The sequence below is a fragment of the Anticarsia gemmatalis genome, chromosome 3 (genome assembly GCF_050436995.1).
Source record: "Anticarsia gemmatalis isolate Benzon Research Colony breed Stoneville strain chromosome 3, ilAntGemm2 primary, whole genome shotgun sequence".
Taxonomy (NCBI): Eukaryota; Metazoa; Arthropoda; class Insecta; order Lepidoptera; family Erebidae; genus Anticarsia; species Anticarsia gemmatalis.
Genome location: NC_134747.1, coordinates 10,127,196 through 10,140,403, shown reverse-complemented (window position 1 = coordinate 10,140,403; position 13,208 = coordinate 10,127,196). Strand labels below are relative to the sequence as shown.

At 36.0% G+C, this 13,208-nt stretch overlaps 4 protein-coding genes across 4 annotated transcripts; 2 read left to right on the top strand and 2 right to left on the bottom strand.

Moving 5' to 3' along the window:
• The first annotated feature begins 273 nt into the window (after nt 1–273).
• On the top strand, nt 274–1,934 carry LOC142987594 (putative alpha-aspartyl dipeptidase). The gene is made up of 3 exons (XM_076136467.1): nt 274–666; nt 777–1,340; nt 1,767–1,934. The coding sequence occupies exons 1-3, from the start codon at nt 461–463 to the stop codon at nt 1,831–1,833; spliced, it is 837 nt and encodes a 278-aa protein (XP_075992582.1). The 5' UTR covers nt 274–460; the 3' UTR covers nt 1,834–1,934.
• LOC142987593 (uncharacterized) lies at nt 1,870–6,497 on the bottom strand. Its single transcript, XM_076136466.1, has 9 exons — nt 5,788–6,497; nt 4,381–5,663; nt 4,130–4,293; nt 3,730–3,820; nt 3,430–3,650; nt 3,251–3,346; nt 3,007–3,124; nt 2,539–2,873; nt 1,870–2,450 (listed from the first exon to the last, which is right to left on the bottom strand). The coding sequence occupies exons 1-9, from the start codon at nt 6,342–6,344 to the stop codon at nt 2,235–2,237; spliced, it is 3,081 nt and encodes a 1,026-aa protein (XP_075992581.1). The 5' UTR covers nt 6,345–6,497; the 3' UTR covers nt 1,870–2,234.
• A 643-nt stretch (nt 6,498–7,140) lies between these two features.
• On the top strand, nt 7,141–10,234 carry fand (Pre-mRNA-splicing factor SYF1 fand). Its single transcript, XM_076136464.1, has 2 exons — nt 7,141–7,328; nt 7,702–10,234. Exons 1-2 carry the CDS (start codon nt 7,290–7,292, stop codon nt 10,189–10,191), a joined length of 2,529 nt encoding a protein of 842 aa, XP_075992579.1. The 5' UTR covers nt 7,141–7,289; the 3' UTR covers nt 10,192–10,234.
• A 48-nt stretch (nt 10,235–10,282) lies between these two features.
• Nucleotides 10,283–12,959, bottom strand: Fbxo42 (F-box protein 42). The gene is made up of 3 exons (XM_076136465.1): nt 12,632–12,959; nt 11,335–12,539; nt 10,283–11,110 (listed from the first exon to the last, which is right to left on the bottom strand). The coding sequence occupies exons 1-3, from the start codon at nt 12,789–12,791 to the stop codon at nt 10,640–10,642; spliced, it is 1,836 nt and encodes a 611-aa protein (XP_075992580.1). The 5' UTR covers nt 12,792–12,959; the 3' UTR covers nt 10,283–10,639.
• Between the last annotated feature and the right edge of the window lie 249 nt (nt 12,960–13,208).

Genomic DNA, 13,208 nt, shown 5'->3' with positions numbered 1-13,208 from the left:
CACGCACCCACAGTATGTACTTACAGAAGCAGCAATATCTGGCTGATTTTAGCTACTAATCTGCCTTGTTGTTGTAACCATACACTTACTTACATTTAACTTATATTTTCAAATCATTAATTTATGGCGCCTCGCCACAATAATATTATATCTAAAAACTTATCACAAAACAATAAAACTAGAACTCGACCTATTAATATTAGGTAGCTATTAGTCGAATTAATATCTCTGATTAGCACATCTCTATCGTCAGCTGTTACATGTCATCTTTGTCAGTTATGTCAAAATGACGTCTTGACTTTAGGTACAAAAATTTAATCATATTTTTCAATGGATTTTTTATGATATGGGCACAAAGCATAATAAGATATGTTATACAACCTAATTAAATATATCTATTAACCGATAAGAGCTCATAAATTCTGGCTTCGATAACACTAGGAAATTTATCATCGCGTGAATGCTCCTTTCAAAGTTCCTTTATCAGAAACTGTGTTATCGCTACCGCAGTTTATCGAGCCCTTTATGCACAGCAATATTTTTACAAAGAACTTATCACACCAATATGTCCACCCGTCGCCAAGCTCTGTTACTTTCGTCTTCGAATTGTCATGGCTATTCCATGCTGGAATTTGCTAAACAAGAAATCTGCTCATTCCTGTCAAAGTAAGTTCTACATTTGTTTTTTGTATATATTATTATAAATTGCATCCTACTACTTATTATAAGCACATTTAATGGATTCCTCTAACTCCAACCATGGATTCTTGTTCCAGAAATAATGTTACAGAACTAGTCTTTGTTCCATATGCACAAAAAGATCATGACAACTATACTGCTAAGATTAAAGATGTGATTGAACCTTGGGGTTTCAAAATCACTGGATTGCATACCTTCCCTGATCCTGGAAGTAAAATTAGTTCCTCAAAGGCTATTTTTGTAGGGGGAGGAAACACTTTTCTTCTACTAAAAACACTTTATGAGAAAAATCTAGTAAATCTTATAAAAACAAAAGTGGATGAAGGTAGCCTGGTCTACATTGGAAGCAGTGCTGGAACTAATGTTGCAACCAAAAGTATTCATACTACAAATGATATGCCTATAATATTTCCTCCTAGTTTTGAAGCTATCGGAATTGTGCCTTTCAATGTTAACCCTCACTACATAGACAAAATTGAAAGTGAAACTCACAAGGGAGAGACTAGAGACCAAAGAATCTCTGAATATATGCAAATGAGCCATGCAAGACCTGTGCTGGGCTTAAGAGAAGGATCTATATTGCATGTTGATGGTTTCACATTGATGCTCAAAGGAATTGCCGGTGGTGTCTTATTTGACATGTAAGTATCTATACATTTTTAGTTTTACTGCTGGTTATAGGTAGTTACACATTACAGTTGATGTATTATACATTCAATAAGTACCAGTATATGCCTAAATGGGTTGAATAACTGCAAGTATTGAAAGGTTTTTACAAATATTATGTTTTAGTTGCTTGAAAGATTATCACTCAAAATTCTTAATTCTATCTATATTATAATGAATCAAAAATAAACTATGATATTAATAAAATAAATGTAGACATTTCAAACTTGCAGTCATATTATGAGTGTACACCATTGACTTTTTAAATTATTACAAACATTAGGATGTCATCATTCATTTGGGCCAGTTTGGGGCCAGTGAGATGACTCTAGAGAGACAAGCTAAGATTTGACCATTGTGGTCCCAACTACCTTATTTTTTTTTATTTTCTCTTGTTTTAGAGTTGGCAAAAAGGAGTATGCTGTTGGTTCTGATGTGTCGTTTTTATGTGAGAAGGAAGTTTGCTGATGTATATTTATTTTGATATTATATTCAAACACAATATACAAAATTATTTATATATTTTATTATATTAAACAAATATAAATGAATTTAATCAAGGAACACAATTTGTTTCAAATACCTTGAACCACTTTTGCACTTAAGTTTTTAGTCTATTCTATCAGTGAAGTTCATAAAACATTTGACTGTCACTTCAATTGCTATGTCAATTTTAGGTATGTCACAGAACCACTAAAAATCCACAATTTTCACTAGCTACAGCCATCGGGAACCTTCAAACATGATCAATCCACCAGGTTTTGAACTAAAGATTTTAACTTGTCACTAACAGTGTCTGAATATTGCACTTGAATGTTTTTCATTTATTTAGCAATTTTAACTCTGGTTGTCCAGGGTTAGGGTTTATGTCAGCCACTGACTGGAGCATGCAATAACATGGATCTAGCAGCATGGAACAGAGAAGCTTGCGGTGTCACACGGGACTGGCCAGTCCGCTCTGCTGTAGGTAAATGACACAAGTATCGTCGCAAAGCTAGATCGCGTCGTGCGCTTAAACCACGGGTTATTTCACAACCGGATCCAAACAGCACAGCACGCTGTCGCTTTCGTTTCTGTTCTGCCACCTGGAAGTATACAAACCAGTTATATAATTCTAATTGACAATTACAGAAAATTTTCGACGCTTTTGACTGAAGGCCACAAAAGAAATACCTGAATAGCAGCAACAGGATGTAACAAAGCCACATCAGGCTTAGAATCTATTTTGCCATCATCATGGGTACCATTAACTTGAATGTTATCTTTTGATTCCAAGTTATCAGACTGTTGTGCTGAAACTTTATCCTGTAGACTTTCAGCATTTTTCTGTAAAATATCTTGTACAATATCCTTTCCAGCCATGTGCAATGAAAGACCCAGTCTTGCAAGAACTCTCTCAGGCCTCCAACGATCTCGGGCACCTCCAGAAGAGACGCTTGTTTGCTCACGTCGGCGTACATCCGCTACGAGGCTCGCCCAATCAACGCCAAGAGCGTCACCCAAGCCGGCTATAATAAGAAACAATAAAAATGTTATAATTAAGTACAAATAGTAAAAGCACAGATAAAACTAGAGTGACATCTCAATTTCTGAAATTGTAGGTGTAAAATGAATGTTTGCAATGTTGTTGTTAAGAATTACCCCTTGTACGTTCCTCTTCTAATTCTCCATCAGATATTTCTTCAAAGTCCAAATTTGTAACATCTTCCTCATCTTTCGCATCCTGTGATTCCTTCTCTTCACCAGCTCCACTTGTATCCTGGACAAAAAAAACCATGAATGAACACTACACTACACTACACACAATGGTCCTGTGATATCTACTGCAATGATCACCTTAATATCACGCCAACATAAAGACAAAAACTGTGAGTAAATAAATTACCTGGGTAGACTCTTTTTCAGAAGCCTCTGGCTTTGACACACTCTCATCATTTGGAATAGCAGTTTGACTGTCATCATCCACAACTTGATCAGCCATCTGGAAATTAATTATTTGTATAAACTCAATTGCAATAATCTGAAATTTTAAATTAAACAGAGTGTCCACAATGTTCAACATACATCTTCCCTATTGAGTATGTCATCAGGGTCATCACTGATTTCACTGAGATCATCAGGTATTGGTTTATCGTCCACTTCGACATCCGGCCGTGGTGCTGCTGCTGGAGCCGTTTGAGTAGAAGGAGTAGACTCTTTGACTGTCTGCTCTGGTTCATTCCTCATAGGTCGCCGTTTATTACCCTCGCCTCTAAGATCCATCCTCATACCACGTCCATAGTCATCTGAAATATTATTATTTCATGATTTGTAGCTTTCTTAAACAGATGACATTAACCTGAAATTAAATTATAATTGTCTTACCTTTACCATGCATCCTCCCACGATGAGGCCCTGGGTGACCTCTATGATGCCAAGCATCAACATCTGCTTCTTTGTCACCCCACTCGTTCATCTGTAGAGTAAGAATACCTCATTATTTTAAATAAAATTTAGAAATGAATACAGTAAAACAATATGTAATTTAAACAACATAATACATATTATATTATTATACACATACCAAAGTGAGGATAAGGACAGCCAAGGAATATGTGTGATAGGATAAGGCAAGGAGATTGTTTACGATAATCAATTGGTTCATTCCAATACAAAGTTTGGTAGTGCAAACTCATCTAAAGCAAAAGATGACATATATTTAATTTATGTAAGTACTTAGTTGAAAGCATCACAATCAGGCATAAAAACTCCATTTTAGCTTTACCTGTGGATCATGCATTGGCCAACGCCTGTCTCTACCCCAATCTCCAGCACGATAGTCTTCATTGTCCCATTCTTTGTGAGGATGCATATATCCTCTTTCTCTATCCATGGATCCAGAGCGCCCTTCCCATGAGCGGTCGCGATGAGGATGTCGATCATCATAACCTTAGACAAATACACAATTAACTATAACAAGAACTTTAACATTTAAAACTAAATTTAGATTTTCTTTCGGTTTCATTATTTTCTTACCCATGTCAACACCCCTGTGATCACCCATGTGGTCACCATATAGCCTATCATCGTCCTCGGGATAGCCTCGCGGGGGTCCCGACATATCGTAACCTGGATCATAATGTCGATCTCTTCCCTGCATATTATAGCCTGGAGACCTGTCATCGTCTCTGGGTCCATCATCATAACGATCATCACCCCTATCATAATGGTCCAAGTTGCGATCATTATCATATTGACGATCCATTCCCATTTCATAGTCACCTTGATCTCTATCCATGCTATCCAATCTGTCTCTCTTTGTTGACCGATCTCTTTCAAGTCGGTCCTGTTTGCGACCACCCCGTTCAGAATGAGAATCCTGTCTGTCCTTAGATGTTGAGGAATTTTTGTCAATGTCAAGAGCCCTATTTGAAATAGCTGCCAAGGCCGCTAGCCTTTCCTCTGGTCTGGGTAAAAGCCTTTCCATTGGTTTGTTAGGTTTTTCCAGTCCTTTGTCAGATGCACTTCTGCCACCAAGGCCTCTATCACCTCCCCTTCCCCTGCGTTTACTGTCCTCGCGTTTACTCTCCTTAGGTCTATCTCGACCTCTATCCTTTCTATCATGCCTGTCTTTATCATCATGTTTGTCCTTCCTTCTCTCCAATGACCTATCTTTGTGATCTCGTCCCCTATCTCTGTCTCTACTGGCTGATCTCTTCCTATGTCTTTCTGCACTCCCATCCCTTCTGGTTTGCTTCTTGGGAGACACTGGTCTACTTCGTTCAGAGCTCTCCTTCTTTCTGATGTCTTTGGAATGAGAAGCATGCTGTCGAGGCGACCTAGATCTAGCCTTCCTTGGAGATCTACTACGGACTCTTGTTCTCTCTCTTTCTTTTTCCCGCTCCTTTTCTCTTTCCTTCTCACGTTCTTTTTCTTTAGCACGGTCCCTATCTTTGTCTTTATCTCTTGCACTATGTGGAGAAATACTTCTCCTTTCTCTTCTCTGTGGAGACTTACCATGTTTAACTGTGCTTTTAGTAAGGCTCTTAGATGTAATTGGAGGTGTCCCACCAGATTTTTTCCCTGGTGATAAAGATTTTTTTCCTATGGTAGTCTTAGTTACTGGCTTCTTTTTAACAGGAGTATCATGTTTCTTTAAAAGTCTGTCGTCTTTTTTCACTACAGTTTTTTTGCTTTCACTTTTATCTCTTTTTAGAGTATCAGTTTTAATAAATTTCTTCTTTGATGGGACATCACCATCAGAAGAGGAACTTGAATTCCTTTTCAATTTTCCTTTTTTACCTTTACGCCTAGCTTCCCTAAAATAATAATAATAGATATACAATATTACAAATAATTACATAATGGGTTGCAATACAATCTTTAAATATTGCAATGTACAACAATCTCATGCAAAATGATATTAACTAATCGAATATTTACCTGCCCGAGGACGAGGATGATGAGCTGTTGTCTGATGAAGATGACGACACGCTCGAAGAACTGGAGCTACGTGATGAGGAAGTACTTGACATAGTTTTCTTTTTTTCTTTGCGCAAGTCTTTACTGGAGTCCATTTTCAATTGCAACTCTAACTCACGTTGCAATTGTTGTCGCCGTTTTTCAAGGACGTCTGTGTCTGCGTATTCTAAGTCATTTTGATCCCAGTTGTCGATTTCACCATCTGGACTACGGCCTGATCGAACCACCACGGTAGAATGTAACCTACTTTTAGGATCATCTTTCACAGGACGCTTATGTTCACTGTCTTTGTTAGCTGCGCGCTGTTTGGAAGGACTTATAAGTGTATGCGTTGATGCAAATTTACAACTTTTACCGTAAGCGCAACTCCCGTTTTGTGCCCACTGTCTACAATGTTCAGTTGTTTTTTTAGCGCTGGATTTTTTAGTACCAAGTCGCTCAAAAACACTAGGCCTATTAGCTAGATCTTTTGATTTCGGTAATTCGACAGTAATTTTTCTTTTTCCTTGTTTTGACATTATAAAGGAAAAACATTGGTCTCGCGCAATTAGAAGCGATTAAAAATACACATTTCTACCGGCGTCGTAATCGCCGCCATTGTTGTTTATGGATTTTTGGACCAATCTTCCAAATAAACACTTTCACACTATGGTTGAAAGAACATTATCATCGGCCAATAGAAATTCCCTTATTTTGCTGACAAATTAATTTGGCCAATAGAAAGCTGGTCATAGACCAACTACCTTACGACTAAAGAACCCTACGTTTAGTTAGTTCAGAATACGACTAGGTATTTTAAAAAATAAACTTATTACTTATTTCAATTTTCAATACAAAAGTATCACAATCTTTTCACAATTACAGTTTATATTTCAGACATTAAACCTTTTACAGAGTTTACTTTTAATTAATGTAGAAAGTAATATATGTATTGATTAGGTACTTACGTGATGAACGAGAGTCTCCTTAAAGAAAACCGAAGGAAGGGTGGAATTACCTACTATTTAAACCACGGCATAGCAAATAACTTTCTTTAAATCACACTATCATATCATTCCTAAAAATTACAAGAATACAATGATTAAGTGATTTTATTTTTATATCTAGTAATTTTATCTTAAAAATCGAATAAAATAAATCCATAAAAATGGTTATTTTTATTAAAACGCCAACAATCGCTATCATTAGATTTATAACGTTCTAAGCCAAAGATTATATGAATCAACCTTTACGTGAGATTTACTATTCACTGATCCTGCTTGACTGTTCTGTATCGTCGTAATATTTAGAGTCGCATCACTAGTGTCATTTTGTTGTCGACTGAGTTGGTTGTTTGATTGACTGTCATCACTAGCATAGAAGAACATAACCTATAGTTCTCAATTTAACGACTTTATTTAATAAAACAGTACTAAATACACTGTAAACTTTACCATAGCAAGCTGAATTAACAATATTACAAAATGCCTATGTTAGATGGAAAGGAAATTGATATATTTTTTGTGAGTTCATATTCTTTGGTATATTAACATTTTGTTGTAAATATGTTTATACAGTGCCTAAACGCAGATACACTATATAATATATACATATACACTGCCCTGATATTCTTGAAAATCTAGATTAGAGTTTGTGACAACATATTGTCGATTGCATGTAATTGTTACAATTTGTTGTATAAACAAAAGTAGCACTAGAGTACTATATACGCCATCACTTATTTTAGAATTTAATCAACAAAAAAATATTTCAAGATAAGTTTTAAACTGCCCTGTCTGTTTTGATGAAATTCAGCCTTAAGAATATGTCATTTAAGTACTGATCTACCTAGGAATAATATGCTCATTATAAAAATAATTTTATTTCGAATTGCAGAGTGAAGAGGACCTCCCATATGAAGAGGAAATATTGAGAAATCCCTTCTCAGTAAAACACTGGCTTAGATACATAGAACACAAGAAAGGTGCCCCCAAAAATGAAATAAACATGATATATGAGAGAGCCCTCAAGGAGCTTCCAGGTTCCTTTAAATTATGGTACAATTACCTTAAATTGAGAAGAGGTCAGATTAAAGGCAGATGTATTACTGACCCTTGTTATGAAGATGTAAACAACTGTTTTGAAAGATCACTGGTTTTCATGCACAAGATGCCTAGAATATGGATGGATTACTGTACATTCTTGACTGATCAATGTAAAATTACTATTACAAGGAAAGCTTTTGATAGTGCCCTCAGAGCTTTACCTATAACACAACATCACAGAATATGGCCACTATATTTGAACTTTCTAAAAAAGCACAATATTCCTGAAACTGCTGTAAGAGTCTTTCGAAGATATCTCAAGTTAAGTCCTGAGGATACAGAAGAATACATTGACTATCTTATATCAATTGAGAAGTTAGATGAAGCTGCTGTTAAATTGGCACAAATAGTAAATAATGAGAATTTTCAGTCCAAGCATGGGAAGTCAAATCATCAGCTATGGAATGAGCTGTGTGAACTTATTTCAAAAAATCCTGATCAAATACATTCCCTAAATGTAGATGCAATTATAAGAGGTGGTCTGAGGCGCTACACTGACCAACTAGGACATCTGTGGAATTCCTTAGCAGATTACTATGTCAGGAGTGGTCTTTTTGAAAGAGCAAGAGATATATATGAAGAAGCTATACAAACAGTAACAACTGTTAGAGATTTCACACAAGTATTTGATGCCTATGCACAGTTTGAAGAACTTAGTTTGAGTAAAAAAATGGAAGAAGTTGCCAAGAAACCCAACCCCACTGAAGATGATGATATTGATTTAGAACTCAGACTTGCAAGGTTTGAATACCTGATGGAAAGAAGATTGCTATTGTTGAACTCTGTACTTTTGAGACAGAACCCACATAATGTAGCTGAATGGCATAAAAGAGTTAAATTGTATGAAGATAAGCCACATGAAATCATTGACACATACACAGAAGCTGTACAAACAGTTGATCCTAAATTAGCTGTGGGCAAACTATACACTCTATGGGTTGGATTTGCAAAGTTTTATGAAAAGAATGAACAAATAGAAGATGCAAGACTTATTTTTGAAAAGGCTACACAAGTAAACTATGCCAAAGTGGATGATCTTGCTTCAGTTTGGTGTGAATGGGCTGAAATGGAGATCAGGCATGAGAACTATGAAGAGGCTCTTAAATTGATGCAAAAAGCTACTGTCCTTCCTAGCAGGAAGGTTGCTTATCATGATGATACTGAAACAGTGCAAATGAGGTTGTATAAATCTCTAAAAGTGTGGTCAATGTATGCAGATTTGGAGGAAAGTTTTGGAACTTATAAGTCTTGTAAAGCTGTTTATGACCACATCATTGACTTAAAGATTGCCACACCTCAGATTATTATAAATTATGGCTTATTTTTAGAAGAACACAATTACTTTGAAGAAGCATTTAGGGCTTATGAAAAGGGCATAGCATTATTTAAATGGCCAAATGTGTATGATATTTGGAATACTTATTTGACTAAGTTTTTGAAAAGATATGGAGGAACAAAACTTGAAAGAGCAAGAGATTTATTTGAACAGTGTCTGGAACATTGTCCTCCCGAGTTTGCTAAATCAATTTTCCTCCTTTATGCTAAGTTAGAAGAAGAACATGGTTTGGCAAGGCATGCTATGGCTGTTTATGAAAGAGCTACAACAGCAGTTCTCTCAGAAGAAATGTTTGAGATGTTCAATATTTATATTAAAAAAGCGGCTGAAATATATGGAGTTCCAAAAACACGCCAAATATACGAAAAGGCCATTGAAACTCTTCCAGATGAGAGGGCAAGAGAAATGTGTCTACGCTTCTCAGAAATGGAAACACGTCTTGGAGAAATTGACAGGGCCCGCGCTATATATGCACATTGTAGCCAAATGTGTGATCCACGGATCACTGCAGAATTCTGGAACACCTGGAAAGAATTCGAAGTTAGGCATGGTAATGAAGATACAATGCGAGAGATGCTTAGAATCAAGCGAAGTGTACAAGCTACTTATAACACTCAAGTCAATATGATGTCTGCCCAAATGTTAAGTTCAGCAGCTCAAGCTGCTGGCACTGTGTCAGACCTGGCTCCTGGCATGAAAGATGGTATGAGAATGTTAGAGGCAAAGGCTGCTGAGATGGCAGTACAAAGTAAGGGTAACATTGCTTTTGTGCGTGGTGAAACACAGGGTCTCAACAAAGACACTGGAGATAAGGTAGTGAATCCTGATGAAATTGACATTGATGAAGAGTCTGAAAACAGTGATGATGAAGAAGAAGTTGCACCTGTTCAAAAGAAAGATATTCCAGCTGCTGTTTTTGGTAGTCTTGTCAAAGAAACTGATTAAAGATGAATTAATTTTAGAAATAATAAATGAATATAGTAATAAATCAACTTTTATTCATAAGCTTAGTTACATATACATTAAGCCATATTTACAACAGAAATCACAGAACACATTTCATTATTAATATTAAGATTGAAGATTTTTACATCTTGGATTGGTTTAGTGGTGCAAAATTAAGATTTTCACAGAAGCATAATAATATAAAATATAAATGAAATTAACAATGTGTTATTAAATTACAACAATTTTTTTAACTGATATAAACTAAAACTGTAGTGGCAAACAATATGATCTTGCGTTAACACATAATGTAACAAACAGAACATAGCTGAATTCTAAAAAGTGATTTACTTCATATTGTGAACTCATTATACCTTTTTTTTAAAAAGTCCTGCTTATTTAAGCCAGCTTTTTAGAAACTGGTCTTCGATCATATTTATGTTCGACATTATATTATATCTCTAGGTGGTGTAATAAAATGCAATGAGTTTGAGTACATACTGTGTGGTTCAGAGTAATTTAGGGAACTGATATCATTATAAACTCCACCAAACATTATTAGTTCTCCATTACCTTTCACTAATGAATACATAACTAACTCTTCTGGAGCCCCTGTCATTTCGCCGAGACGAGGGCAGAGCCAAGACACATAATTGAATGAGTTTTCATTTAAAACTGTTGAGATATCTAATACATGCATAGTAAGAGTGTTGCGTCGGATCTTCTTCACTGCTGGCTGTCTTGGTTGTGGGTTTGGTGGGGAAGGTGGTGGTTCCCTTCTATTCTCTAAATGAGCTATTTGTCTTTGATTTATGAGATCATTTTCAGGGGCAGTGTTATTGGACGGATCACAGGCAAAGGCTGCCATCCTGTACTTATTTGCTTCTTGTAACTGTCTCACTATTTTCATTCCTTTATTCTGAAAAGAGTAAGCGACATTAGTATGTATAAAAAAAATTATTCTACAATTTAATTATTATTGATAGATGTACACTCAATTAATATCAATTACTTTAAGTGTGTCCCATTTATGATTGCAGGCCTTTGGGCTTAACCTCTGTAGAACCTCTTATTAAGCTGGTTGGATATAAAACCATTTTTAAAAATTAAAAAAAAAAAAAAAAATATTGCTGTTAAACTAACCTTATTTTTATTTCTTCTCATTGCAAGTTCTTTTTTACCAGCATCTAAACCATTTTGTCTGGAATCTGCACTTGGGCCAGCAAGACCATTTAACTCAGAATTATTTTCATTACTCACTGCTTGGTTTTGGAGTTGGCCCTGTTCATTACTGGGACCAGCTACTGGTTCATCATGATTATTTTGCTCTTGTCTAGGTGGGTTAGAAGGTCTTCTTGGCAACACCCCTCTCCTACCATTAATATTCAGATCTCTATCCAAAGGTCTCTGTAGGCTTTGCTCTATGCGAACTGACACAGGTGCTCCTTCAGGTCTACTCAGAGCAGACAACCTAACTGCAGAAGTGACTAATGGCTTAGCTGCATTCCAACCGTTTCTACTTCTACTTAAACTCACAACCTTATCTCCAACTCTACATGCAGGATTACACCATATGTTGTCTGCAGCCCATTCCTTATTTTTCACAGCTAACTCTTTCCATGTCCAAGTTGGTCCTTTCATAGTTAATATCCAACAGTCACTGTAGACAAAGCGGTTGTGAAGTGTCTGAACCCCTCCTAACAGCATTAATCTTTCTGAATCTAAACATATCAGAGATTGGGCATATCTTGGTGATGGTTTGGGTTTAGTTGTAGCTTGCTTCCTCCAAGTACATGAACTAATTTCTAAAACCCATACATCATTAGAGCACTGTATCTGAAAATTTTGAGCAGCAGACATGACCAGCCCACCAAATACAACCATTTCATCACCTTTCATGCACGCTGAATGCCCTGCCATTGGTGGTGGACTGTTAGTTGCATGTACTAGTGCCCATTTGTTAGTGTTCACACAGTAGAAATGTATTTCATTGAACATTGTAACATTTTGATAATACTGAGAATGAGAAGGATATGTCCAGCCTCCAAAAACTATAAGACAGTCTTTATAATGAACCATTGAAGTGTAAGCTTTAGGAACAGGATATGTACCTGTTGCCAGGGGTCTTACCCATTGTCTTTTAGACAAATCAAACCTCCAGAGATCATTGAACGATGTAGCGTTAGTGGTACAACCTCCAAATATATACATATTGTTCTCAAGAACACAAGCTGCATGTGAAAATCTTTTCGTAATTGTTGGCACCATATCAGGAGCTATGTTTTTCCATAATATATTAAATTCCCCCACTGCTTTAATTAATTTTATTGAAGTTTTATGTAGAACATCTGAAATAAAAAATGAGTCTCAGTAAACTAAATATTCACATTGTTATTGTTCAGGCAAATGTTAAATAAACTAATAATTAAAATCCGCTTACTTTGTGCGCAATTATACCATCGTTTGCAAACTATCATACAATTCTGTAAATCTTTGTACGGTGGCAAAAACCCCAAAATAAATTCCAGCACCTCGTCTGGAAGGTCTTCAATGGTGCTCTGCAATGTTTGCTGCAGCAAAGACTGATGTATCACGTCCATTTTTACGTAATGAGGAAATATTGTCCTTTATAATTATCACATTACTTTAATCAGAAAGAATGTTTGCAAAACACTTGACCGCAAAATTAAAAACATTGAAAAAATTCAGAGAATGAAAATTGATTGAATTTGATGACAGAAGTTGACAGTCCACTCTTAATTATTGCTCTTGACACTGACAAGTGACAGATTAAACTTACAAAAACTAAAGCACATGGCAACTTTGTAGGTATCTAGATAACTATTATTTTTGGAACGTTATTGATTTGATATATGAAATGAAATTATTAGGAGATATTTGAGAAACTACTCAGTCCCATACCTAGGTCCTCAATTAAAGGCTTAAACTAGGTAGGTACGGAACCTTCGAGCTACGGAAAAGATGATTCAAATTACTAAATGTACGACACCATGTAC

Bases quoted from the DNA above. Each gene is read 5' to 3' on its own strand.
- fand (XM_076136464.1), top strand. From the start codon at position 7,290: ATGCCTATGTTAGATGGAAAGGAAATTGATATATTTTTT. The intron at 7,329-7,701 runs GTGAGTTCATAT...TTCGAATTGCAG, and splicing joins AGGAAATTGATATATTTTTT to AGTGAAGAGGACCTCCCATA.
- Fbxo42 (XM_076136465.1), bottom strand. From the start codon at position 12,791: ATGGACGTGATACATCAGTCTTTGCTGCAGCAAACATTGCAGAGCACC. The intron at 12,540-12,631 runs GTAAGCGGATTT...TTTTTATTTCAG, and splicing joins ATGGTATAATTGCGCACAAA to ATGTTCTACATAAAACTTCA. The intron at 11,111-11,334 runs GTTAGTTTAACA...TACTCTTTTCAG, and splicing joins TGAGAAGAAATAAAAATAAG to AATAAAGGAATGAAAATAGT.
- LOC142987594 (XM_076136467.1), top strand. From the start codon at position 461: ATGCTCCTTTCAAAGTTCCTTTATCAGAAACTGTGTTATCGCTACCGC. The intron at 667-776 runs GTAAGTTCTACA...TTCTTGTTCCAG, and splicing joins ATCTGCTCATTCCTGTCAAA to AAATAATGTTACAGAACTAG. The intron at 1,341-1,766 runs GTAAGTATCTAT...CTCTTGTTTTAG, and splicing joins GGTGGTGTCTTATTTGACAT to AGTTGGCAAAAAGGAGTATG.
- LOC142987593 (XM_076136466.1), bottom strand. From the start codon at position 6,344: ATGTCAAAACAAGGAAAAAGAAAAATTACTGTCGAATTACCGAAATCA. The intron at 4,294-4,380 runs GTAAGAAAATAA...TATTTGTCTAAG, and splicing joins TCACAGGGGTGTTGACATGG to GTTATGATGATCGACATCCT. The intron at 3,651-3,729 runs GTAAGACAATTA...ATAATATTTCAG, and splicing joins TGGGAGGATGCATGGTAAAG to ATGACTATGGACGTGGTATG.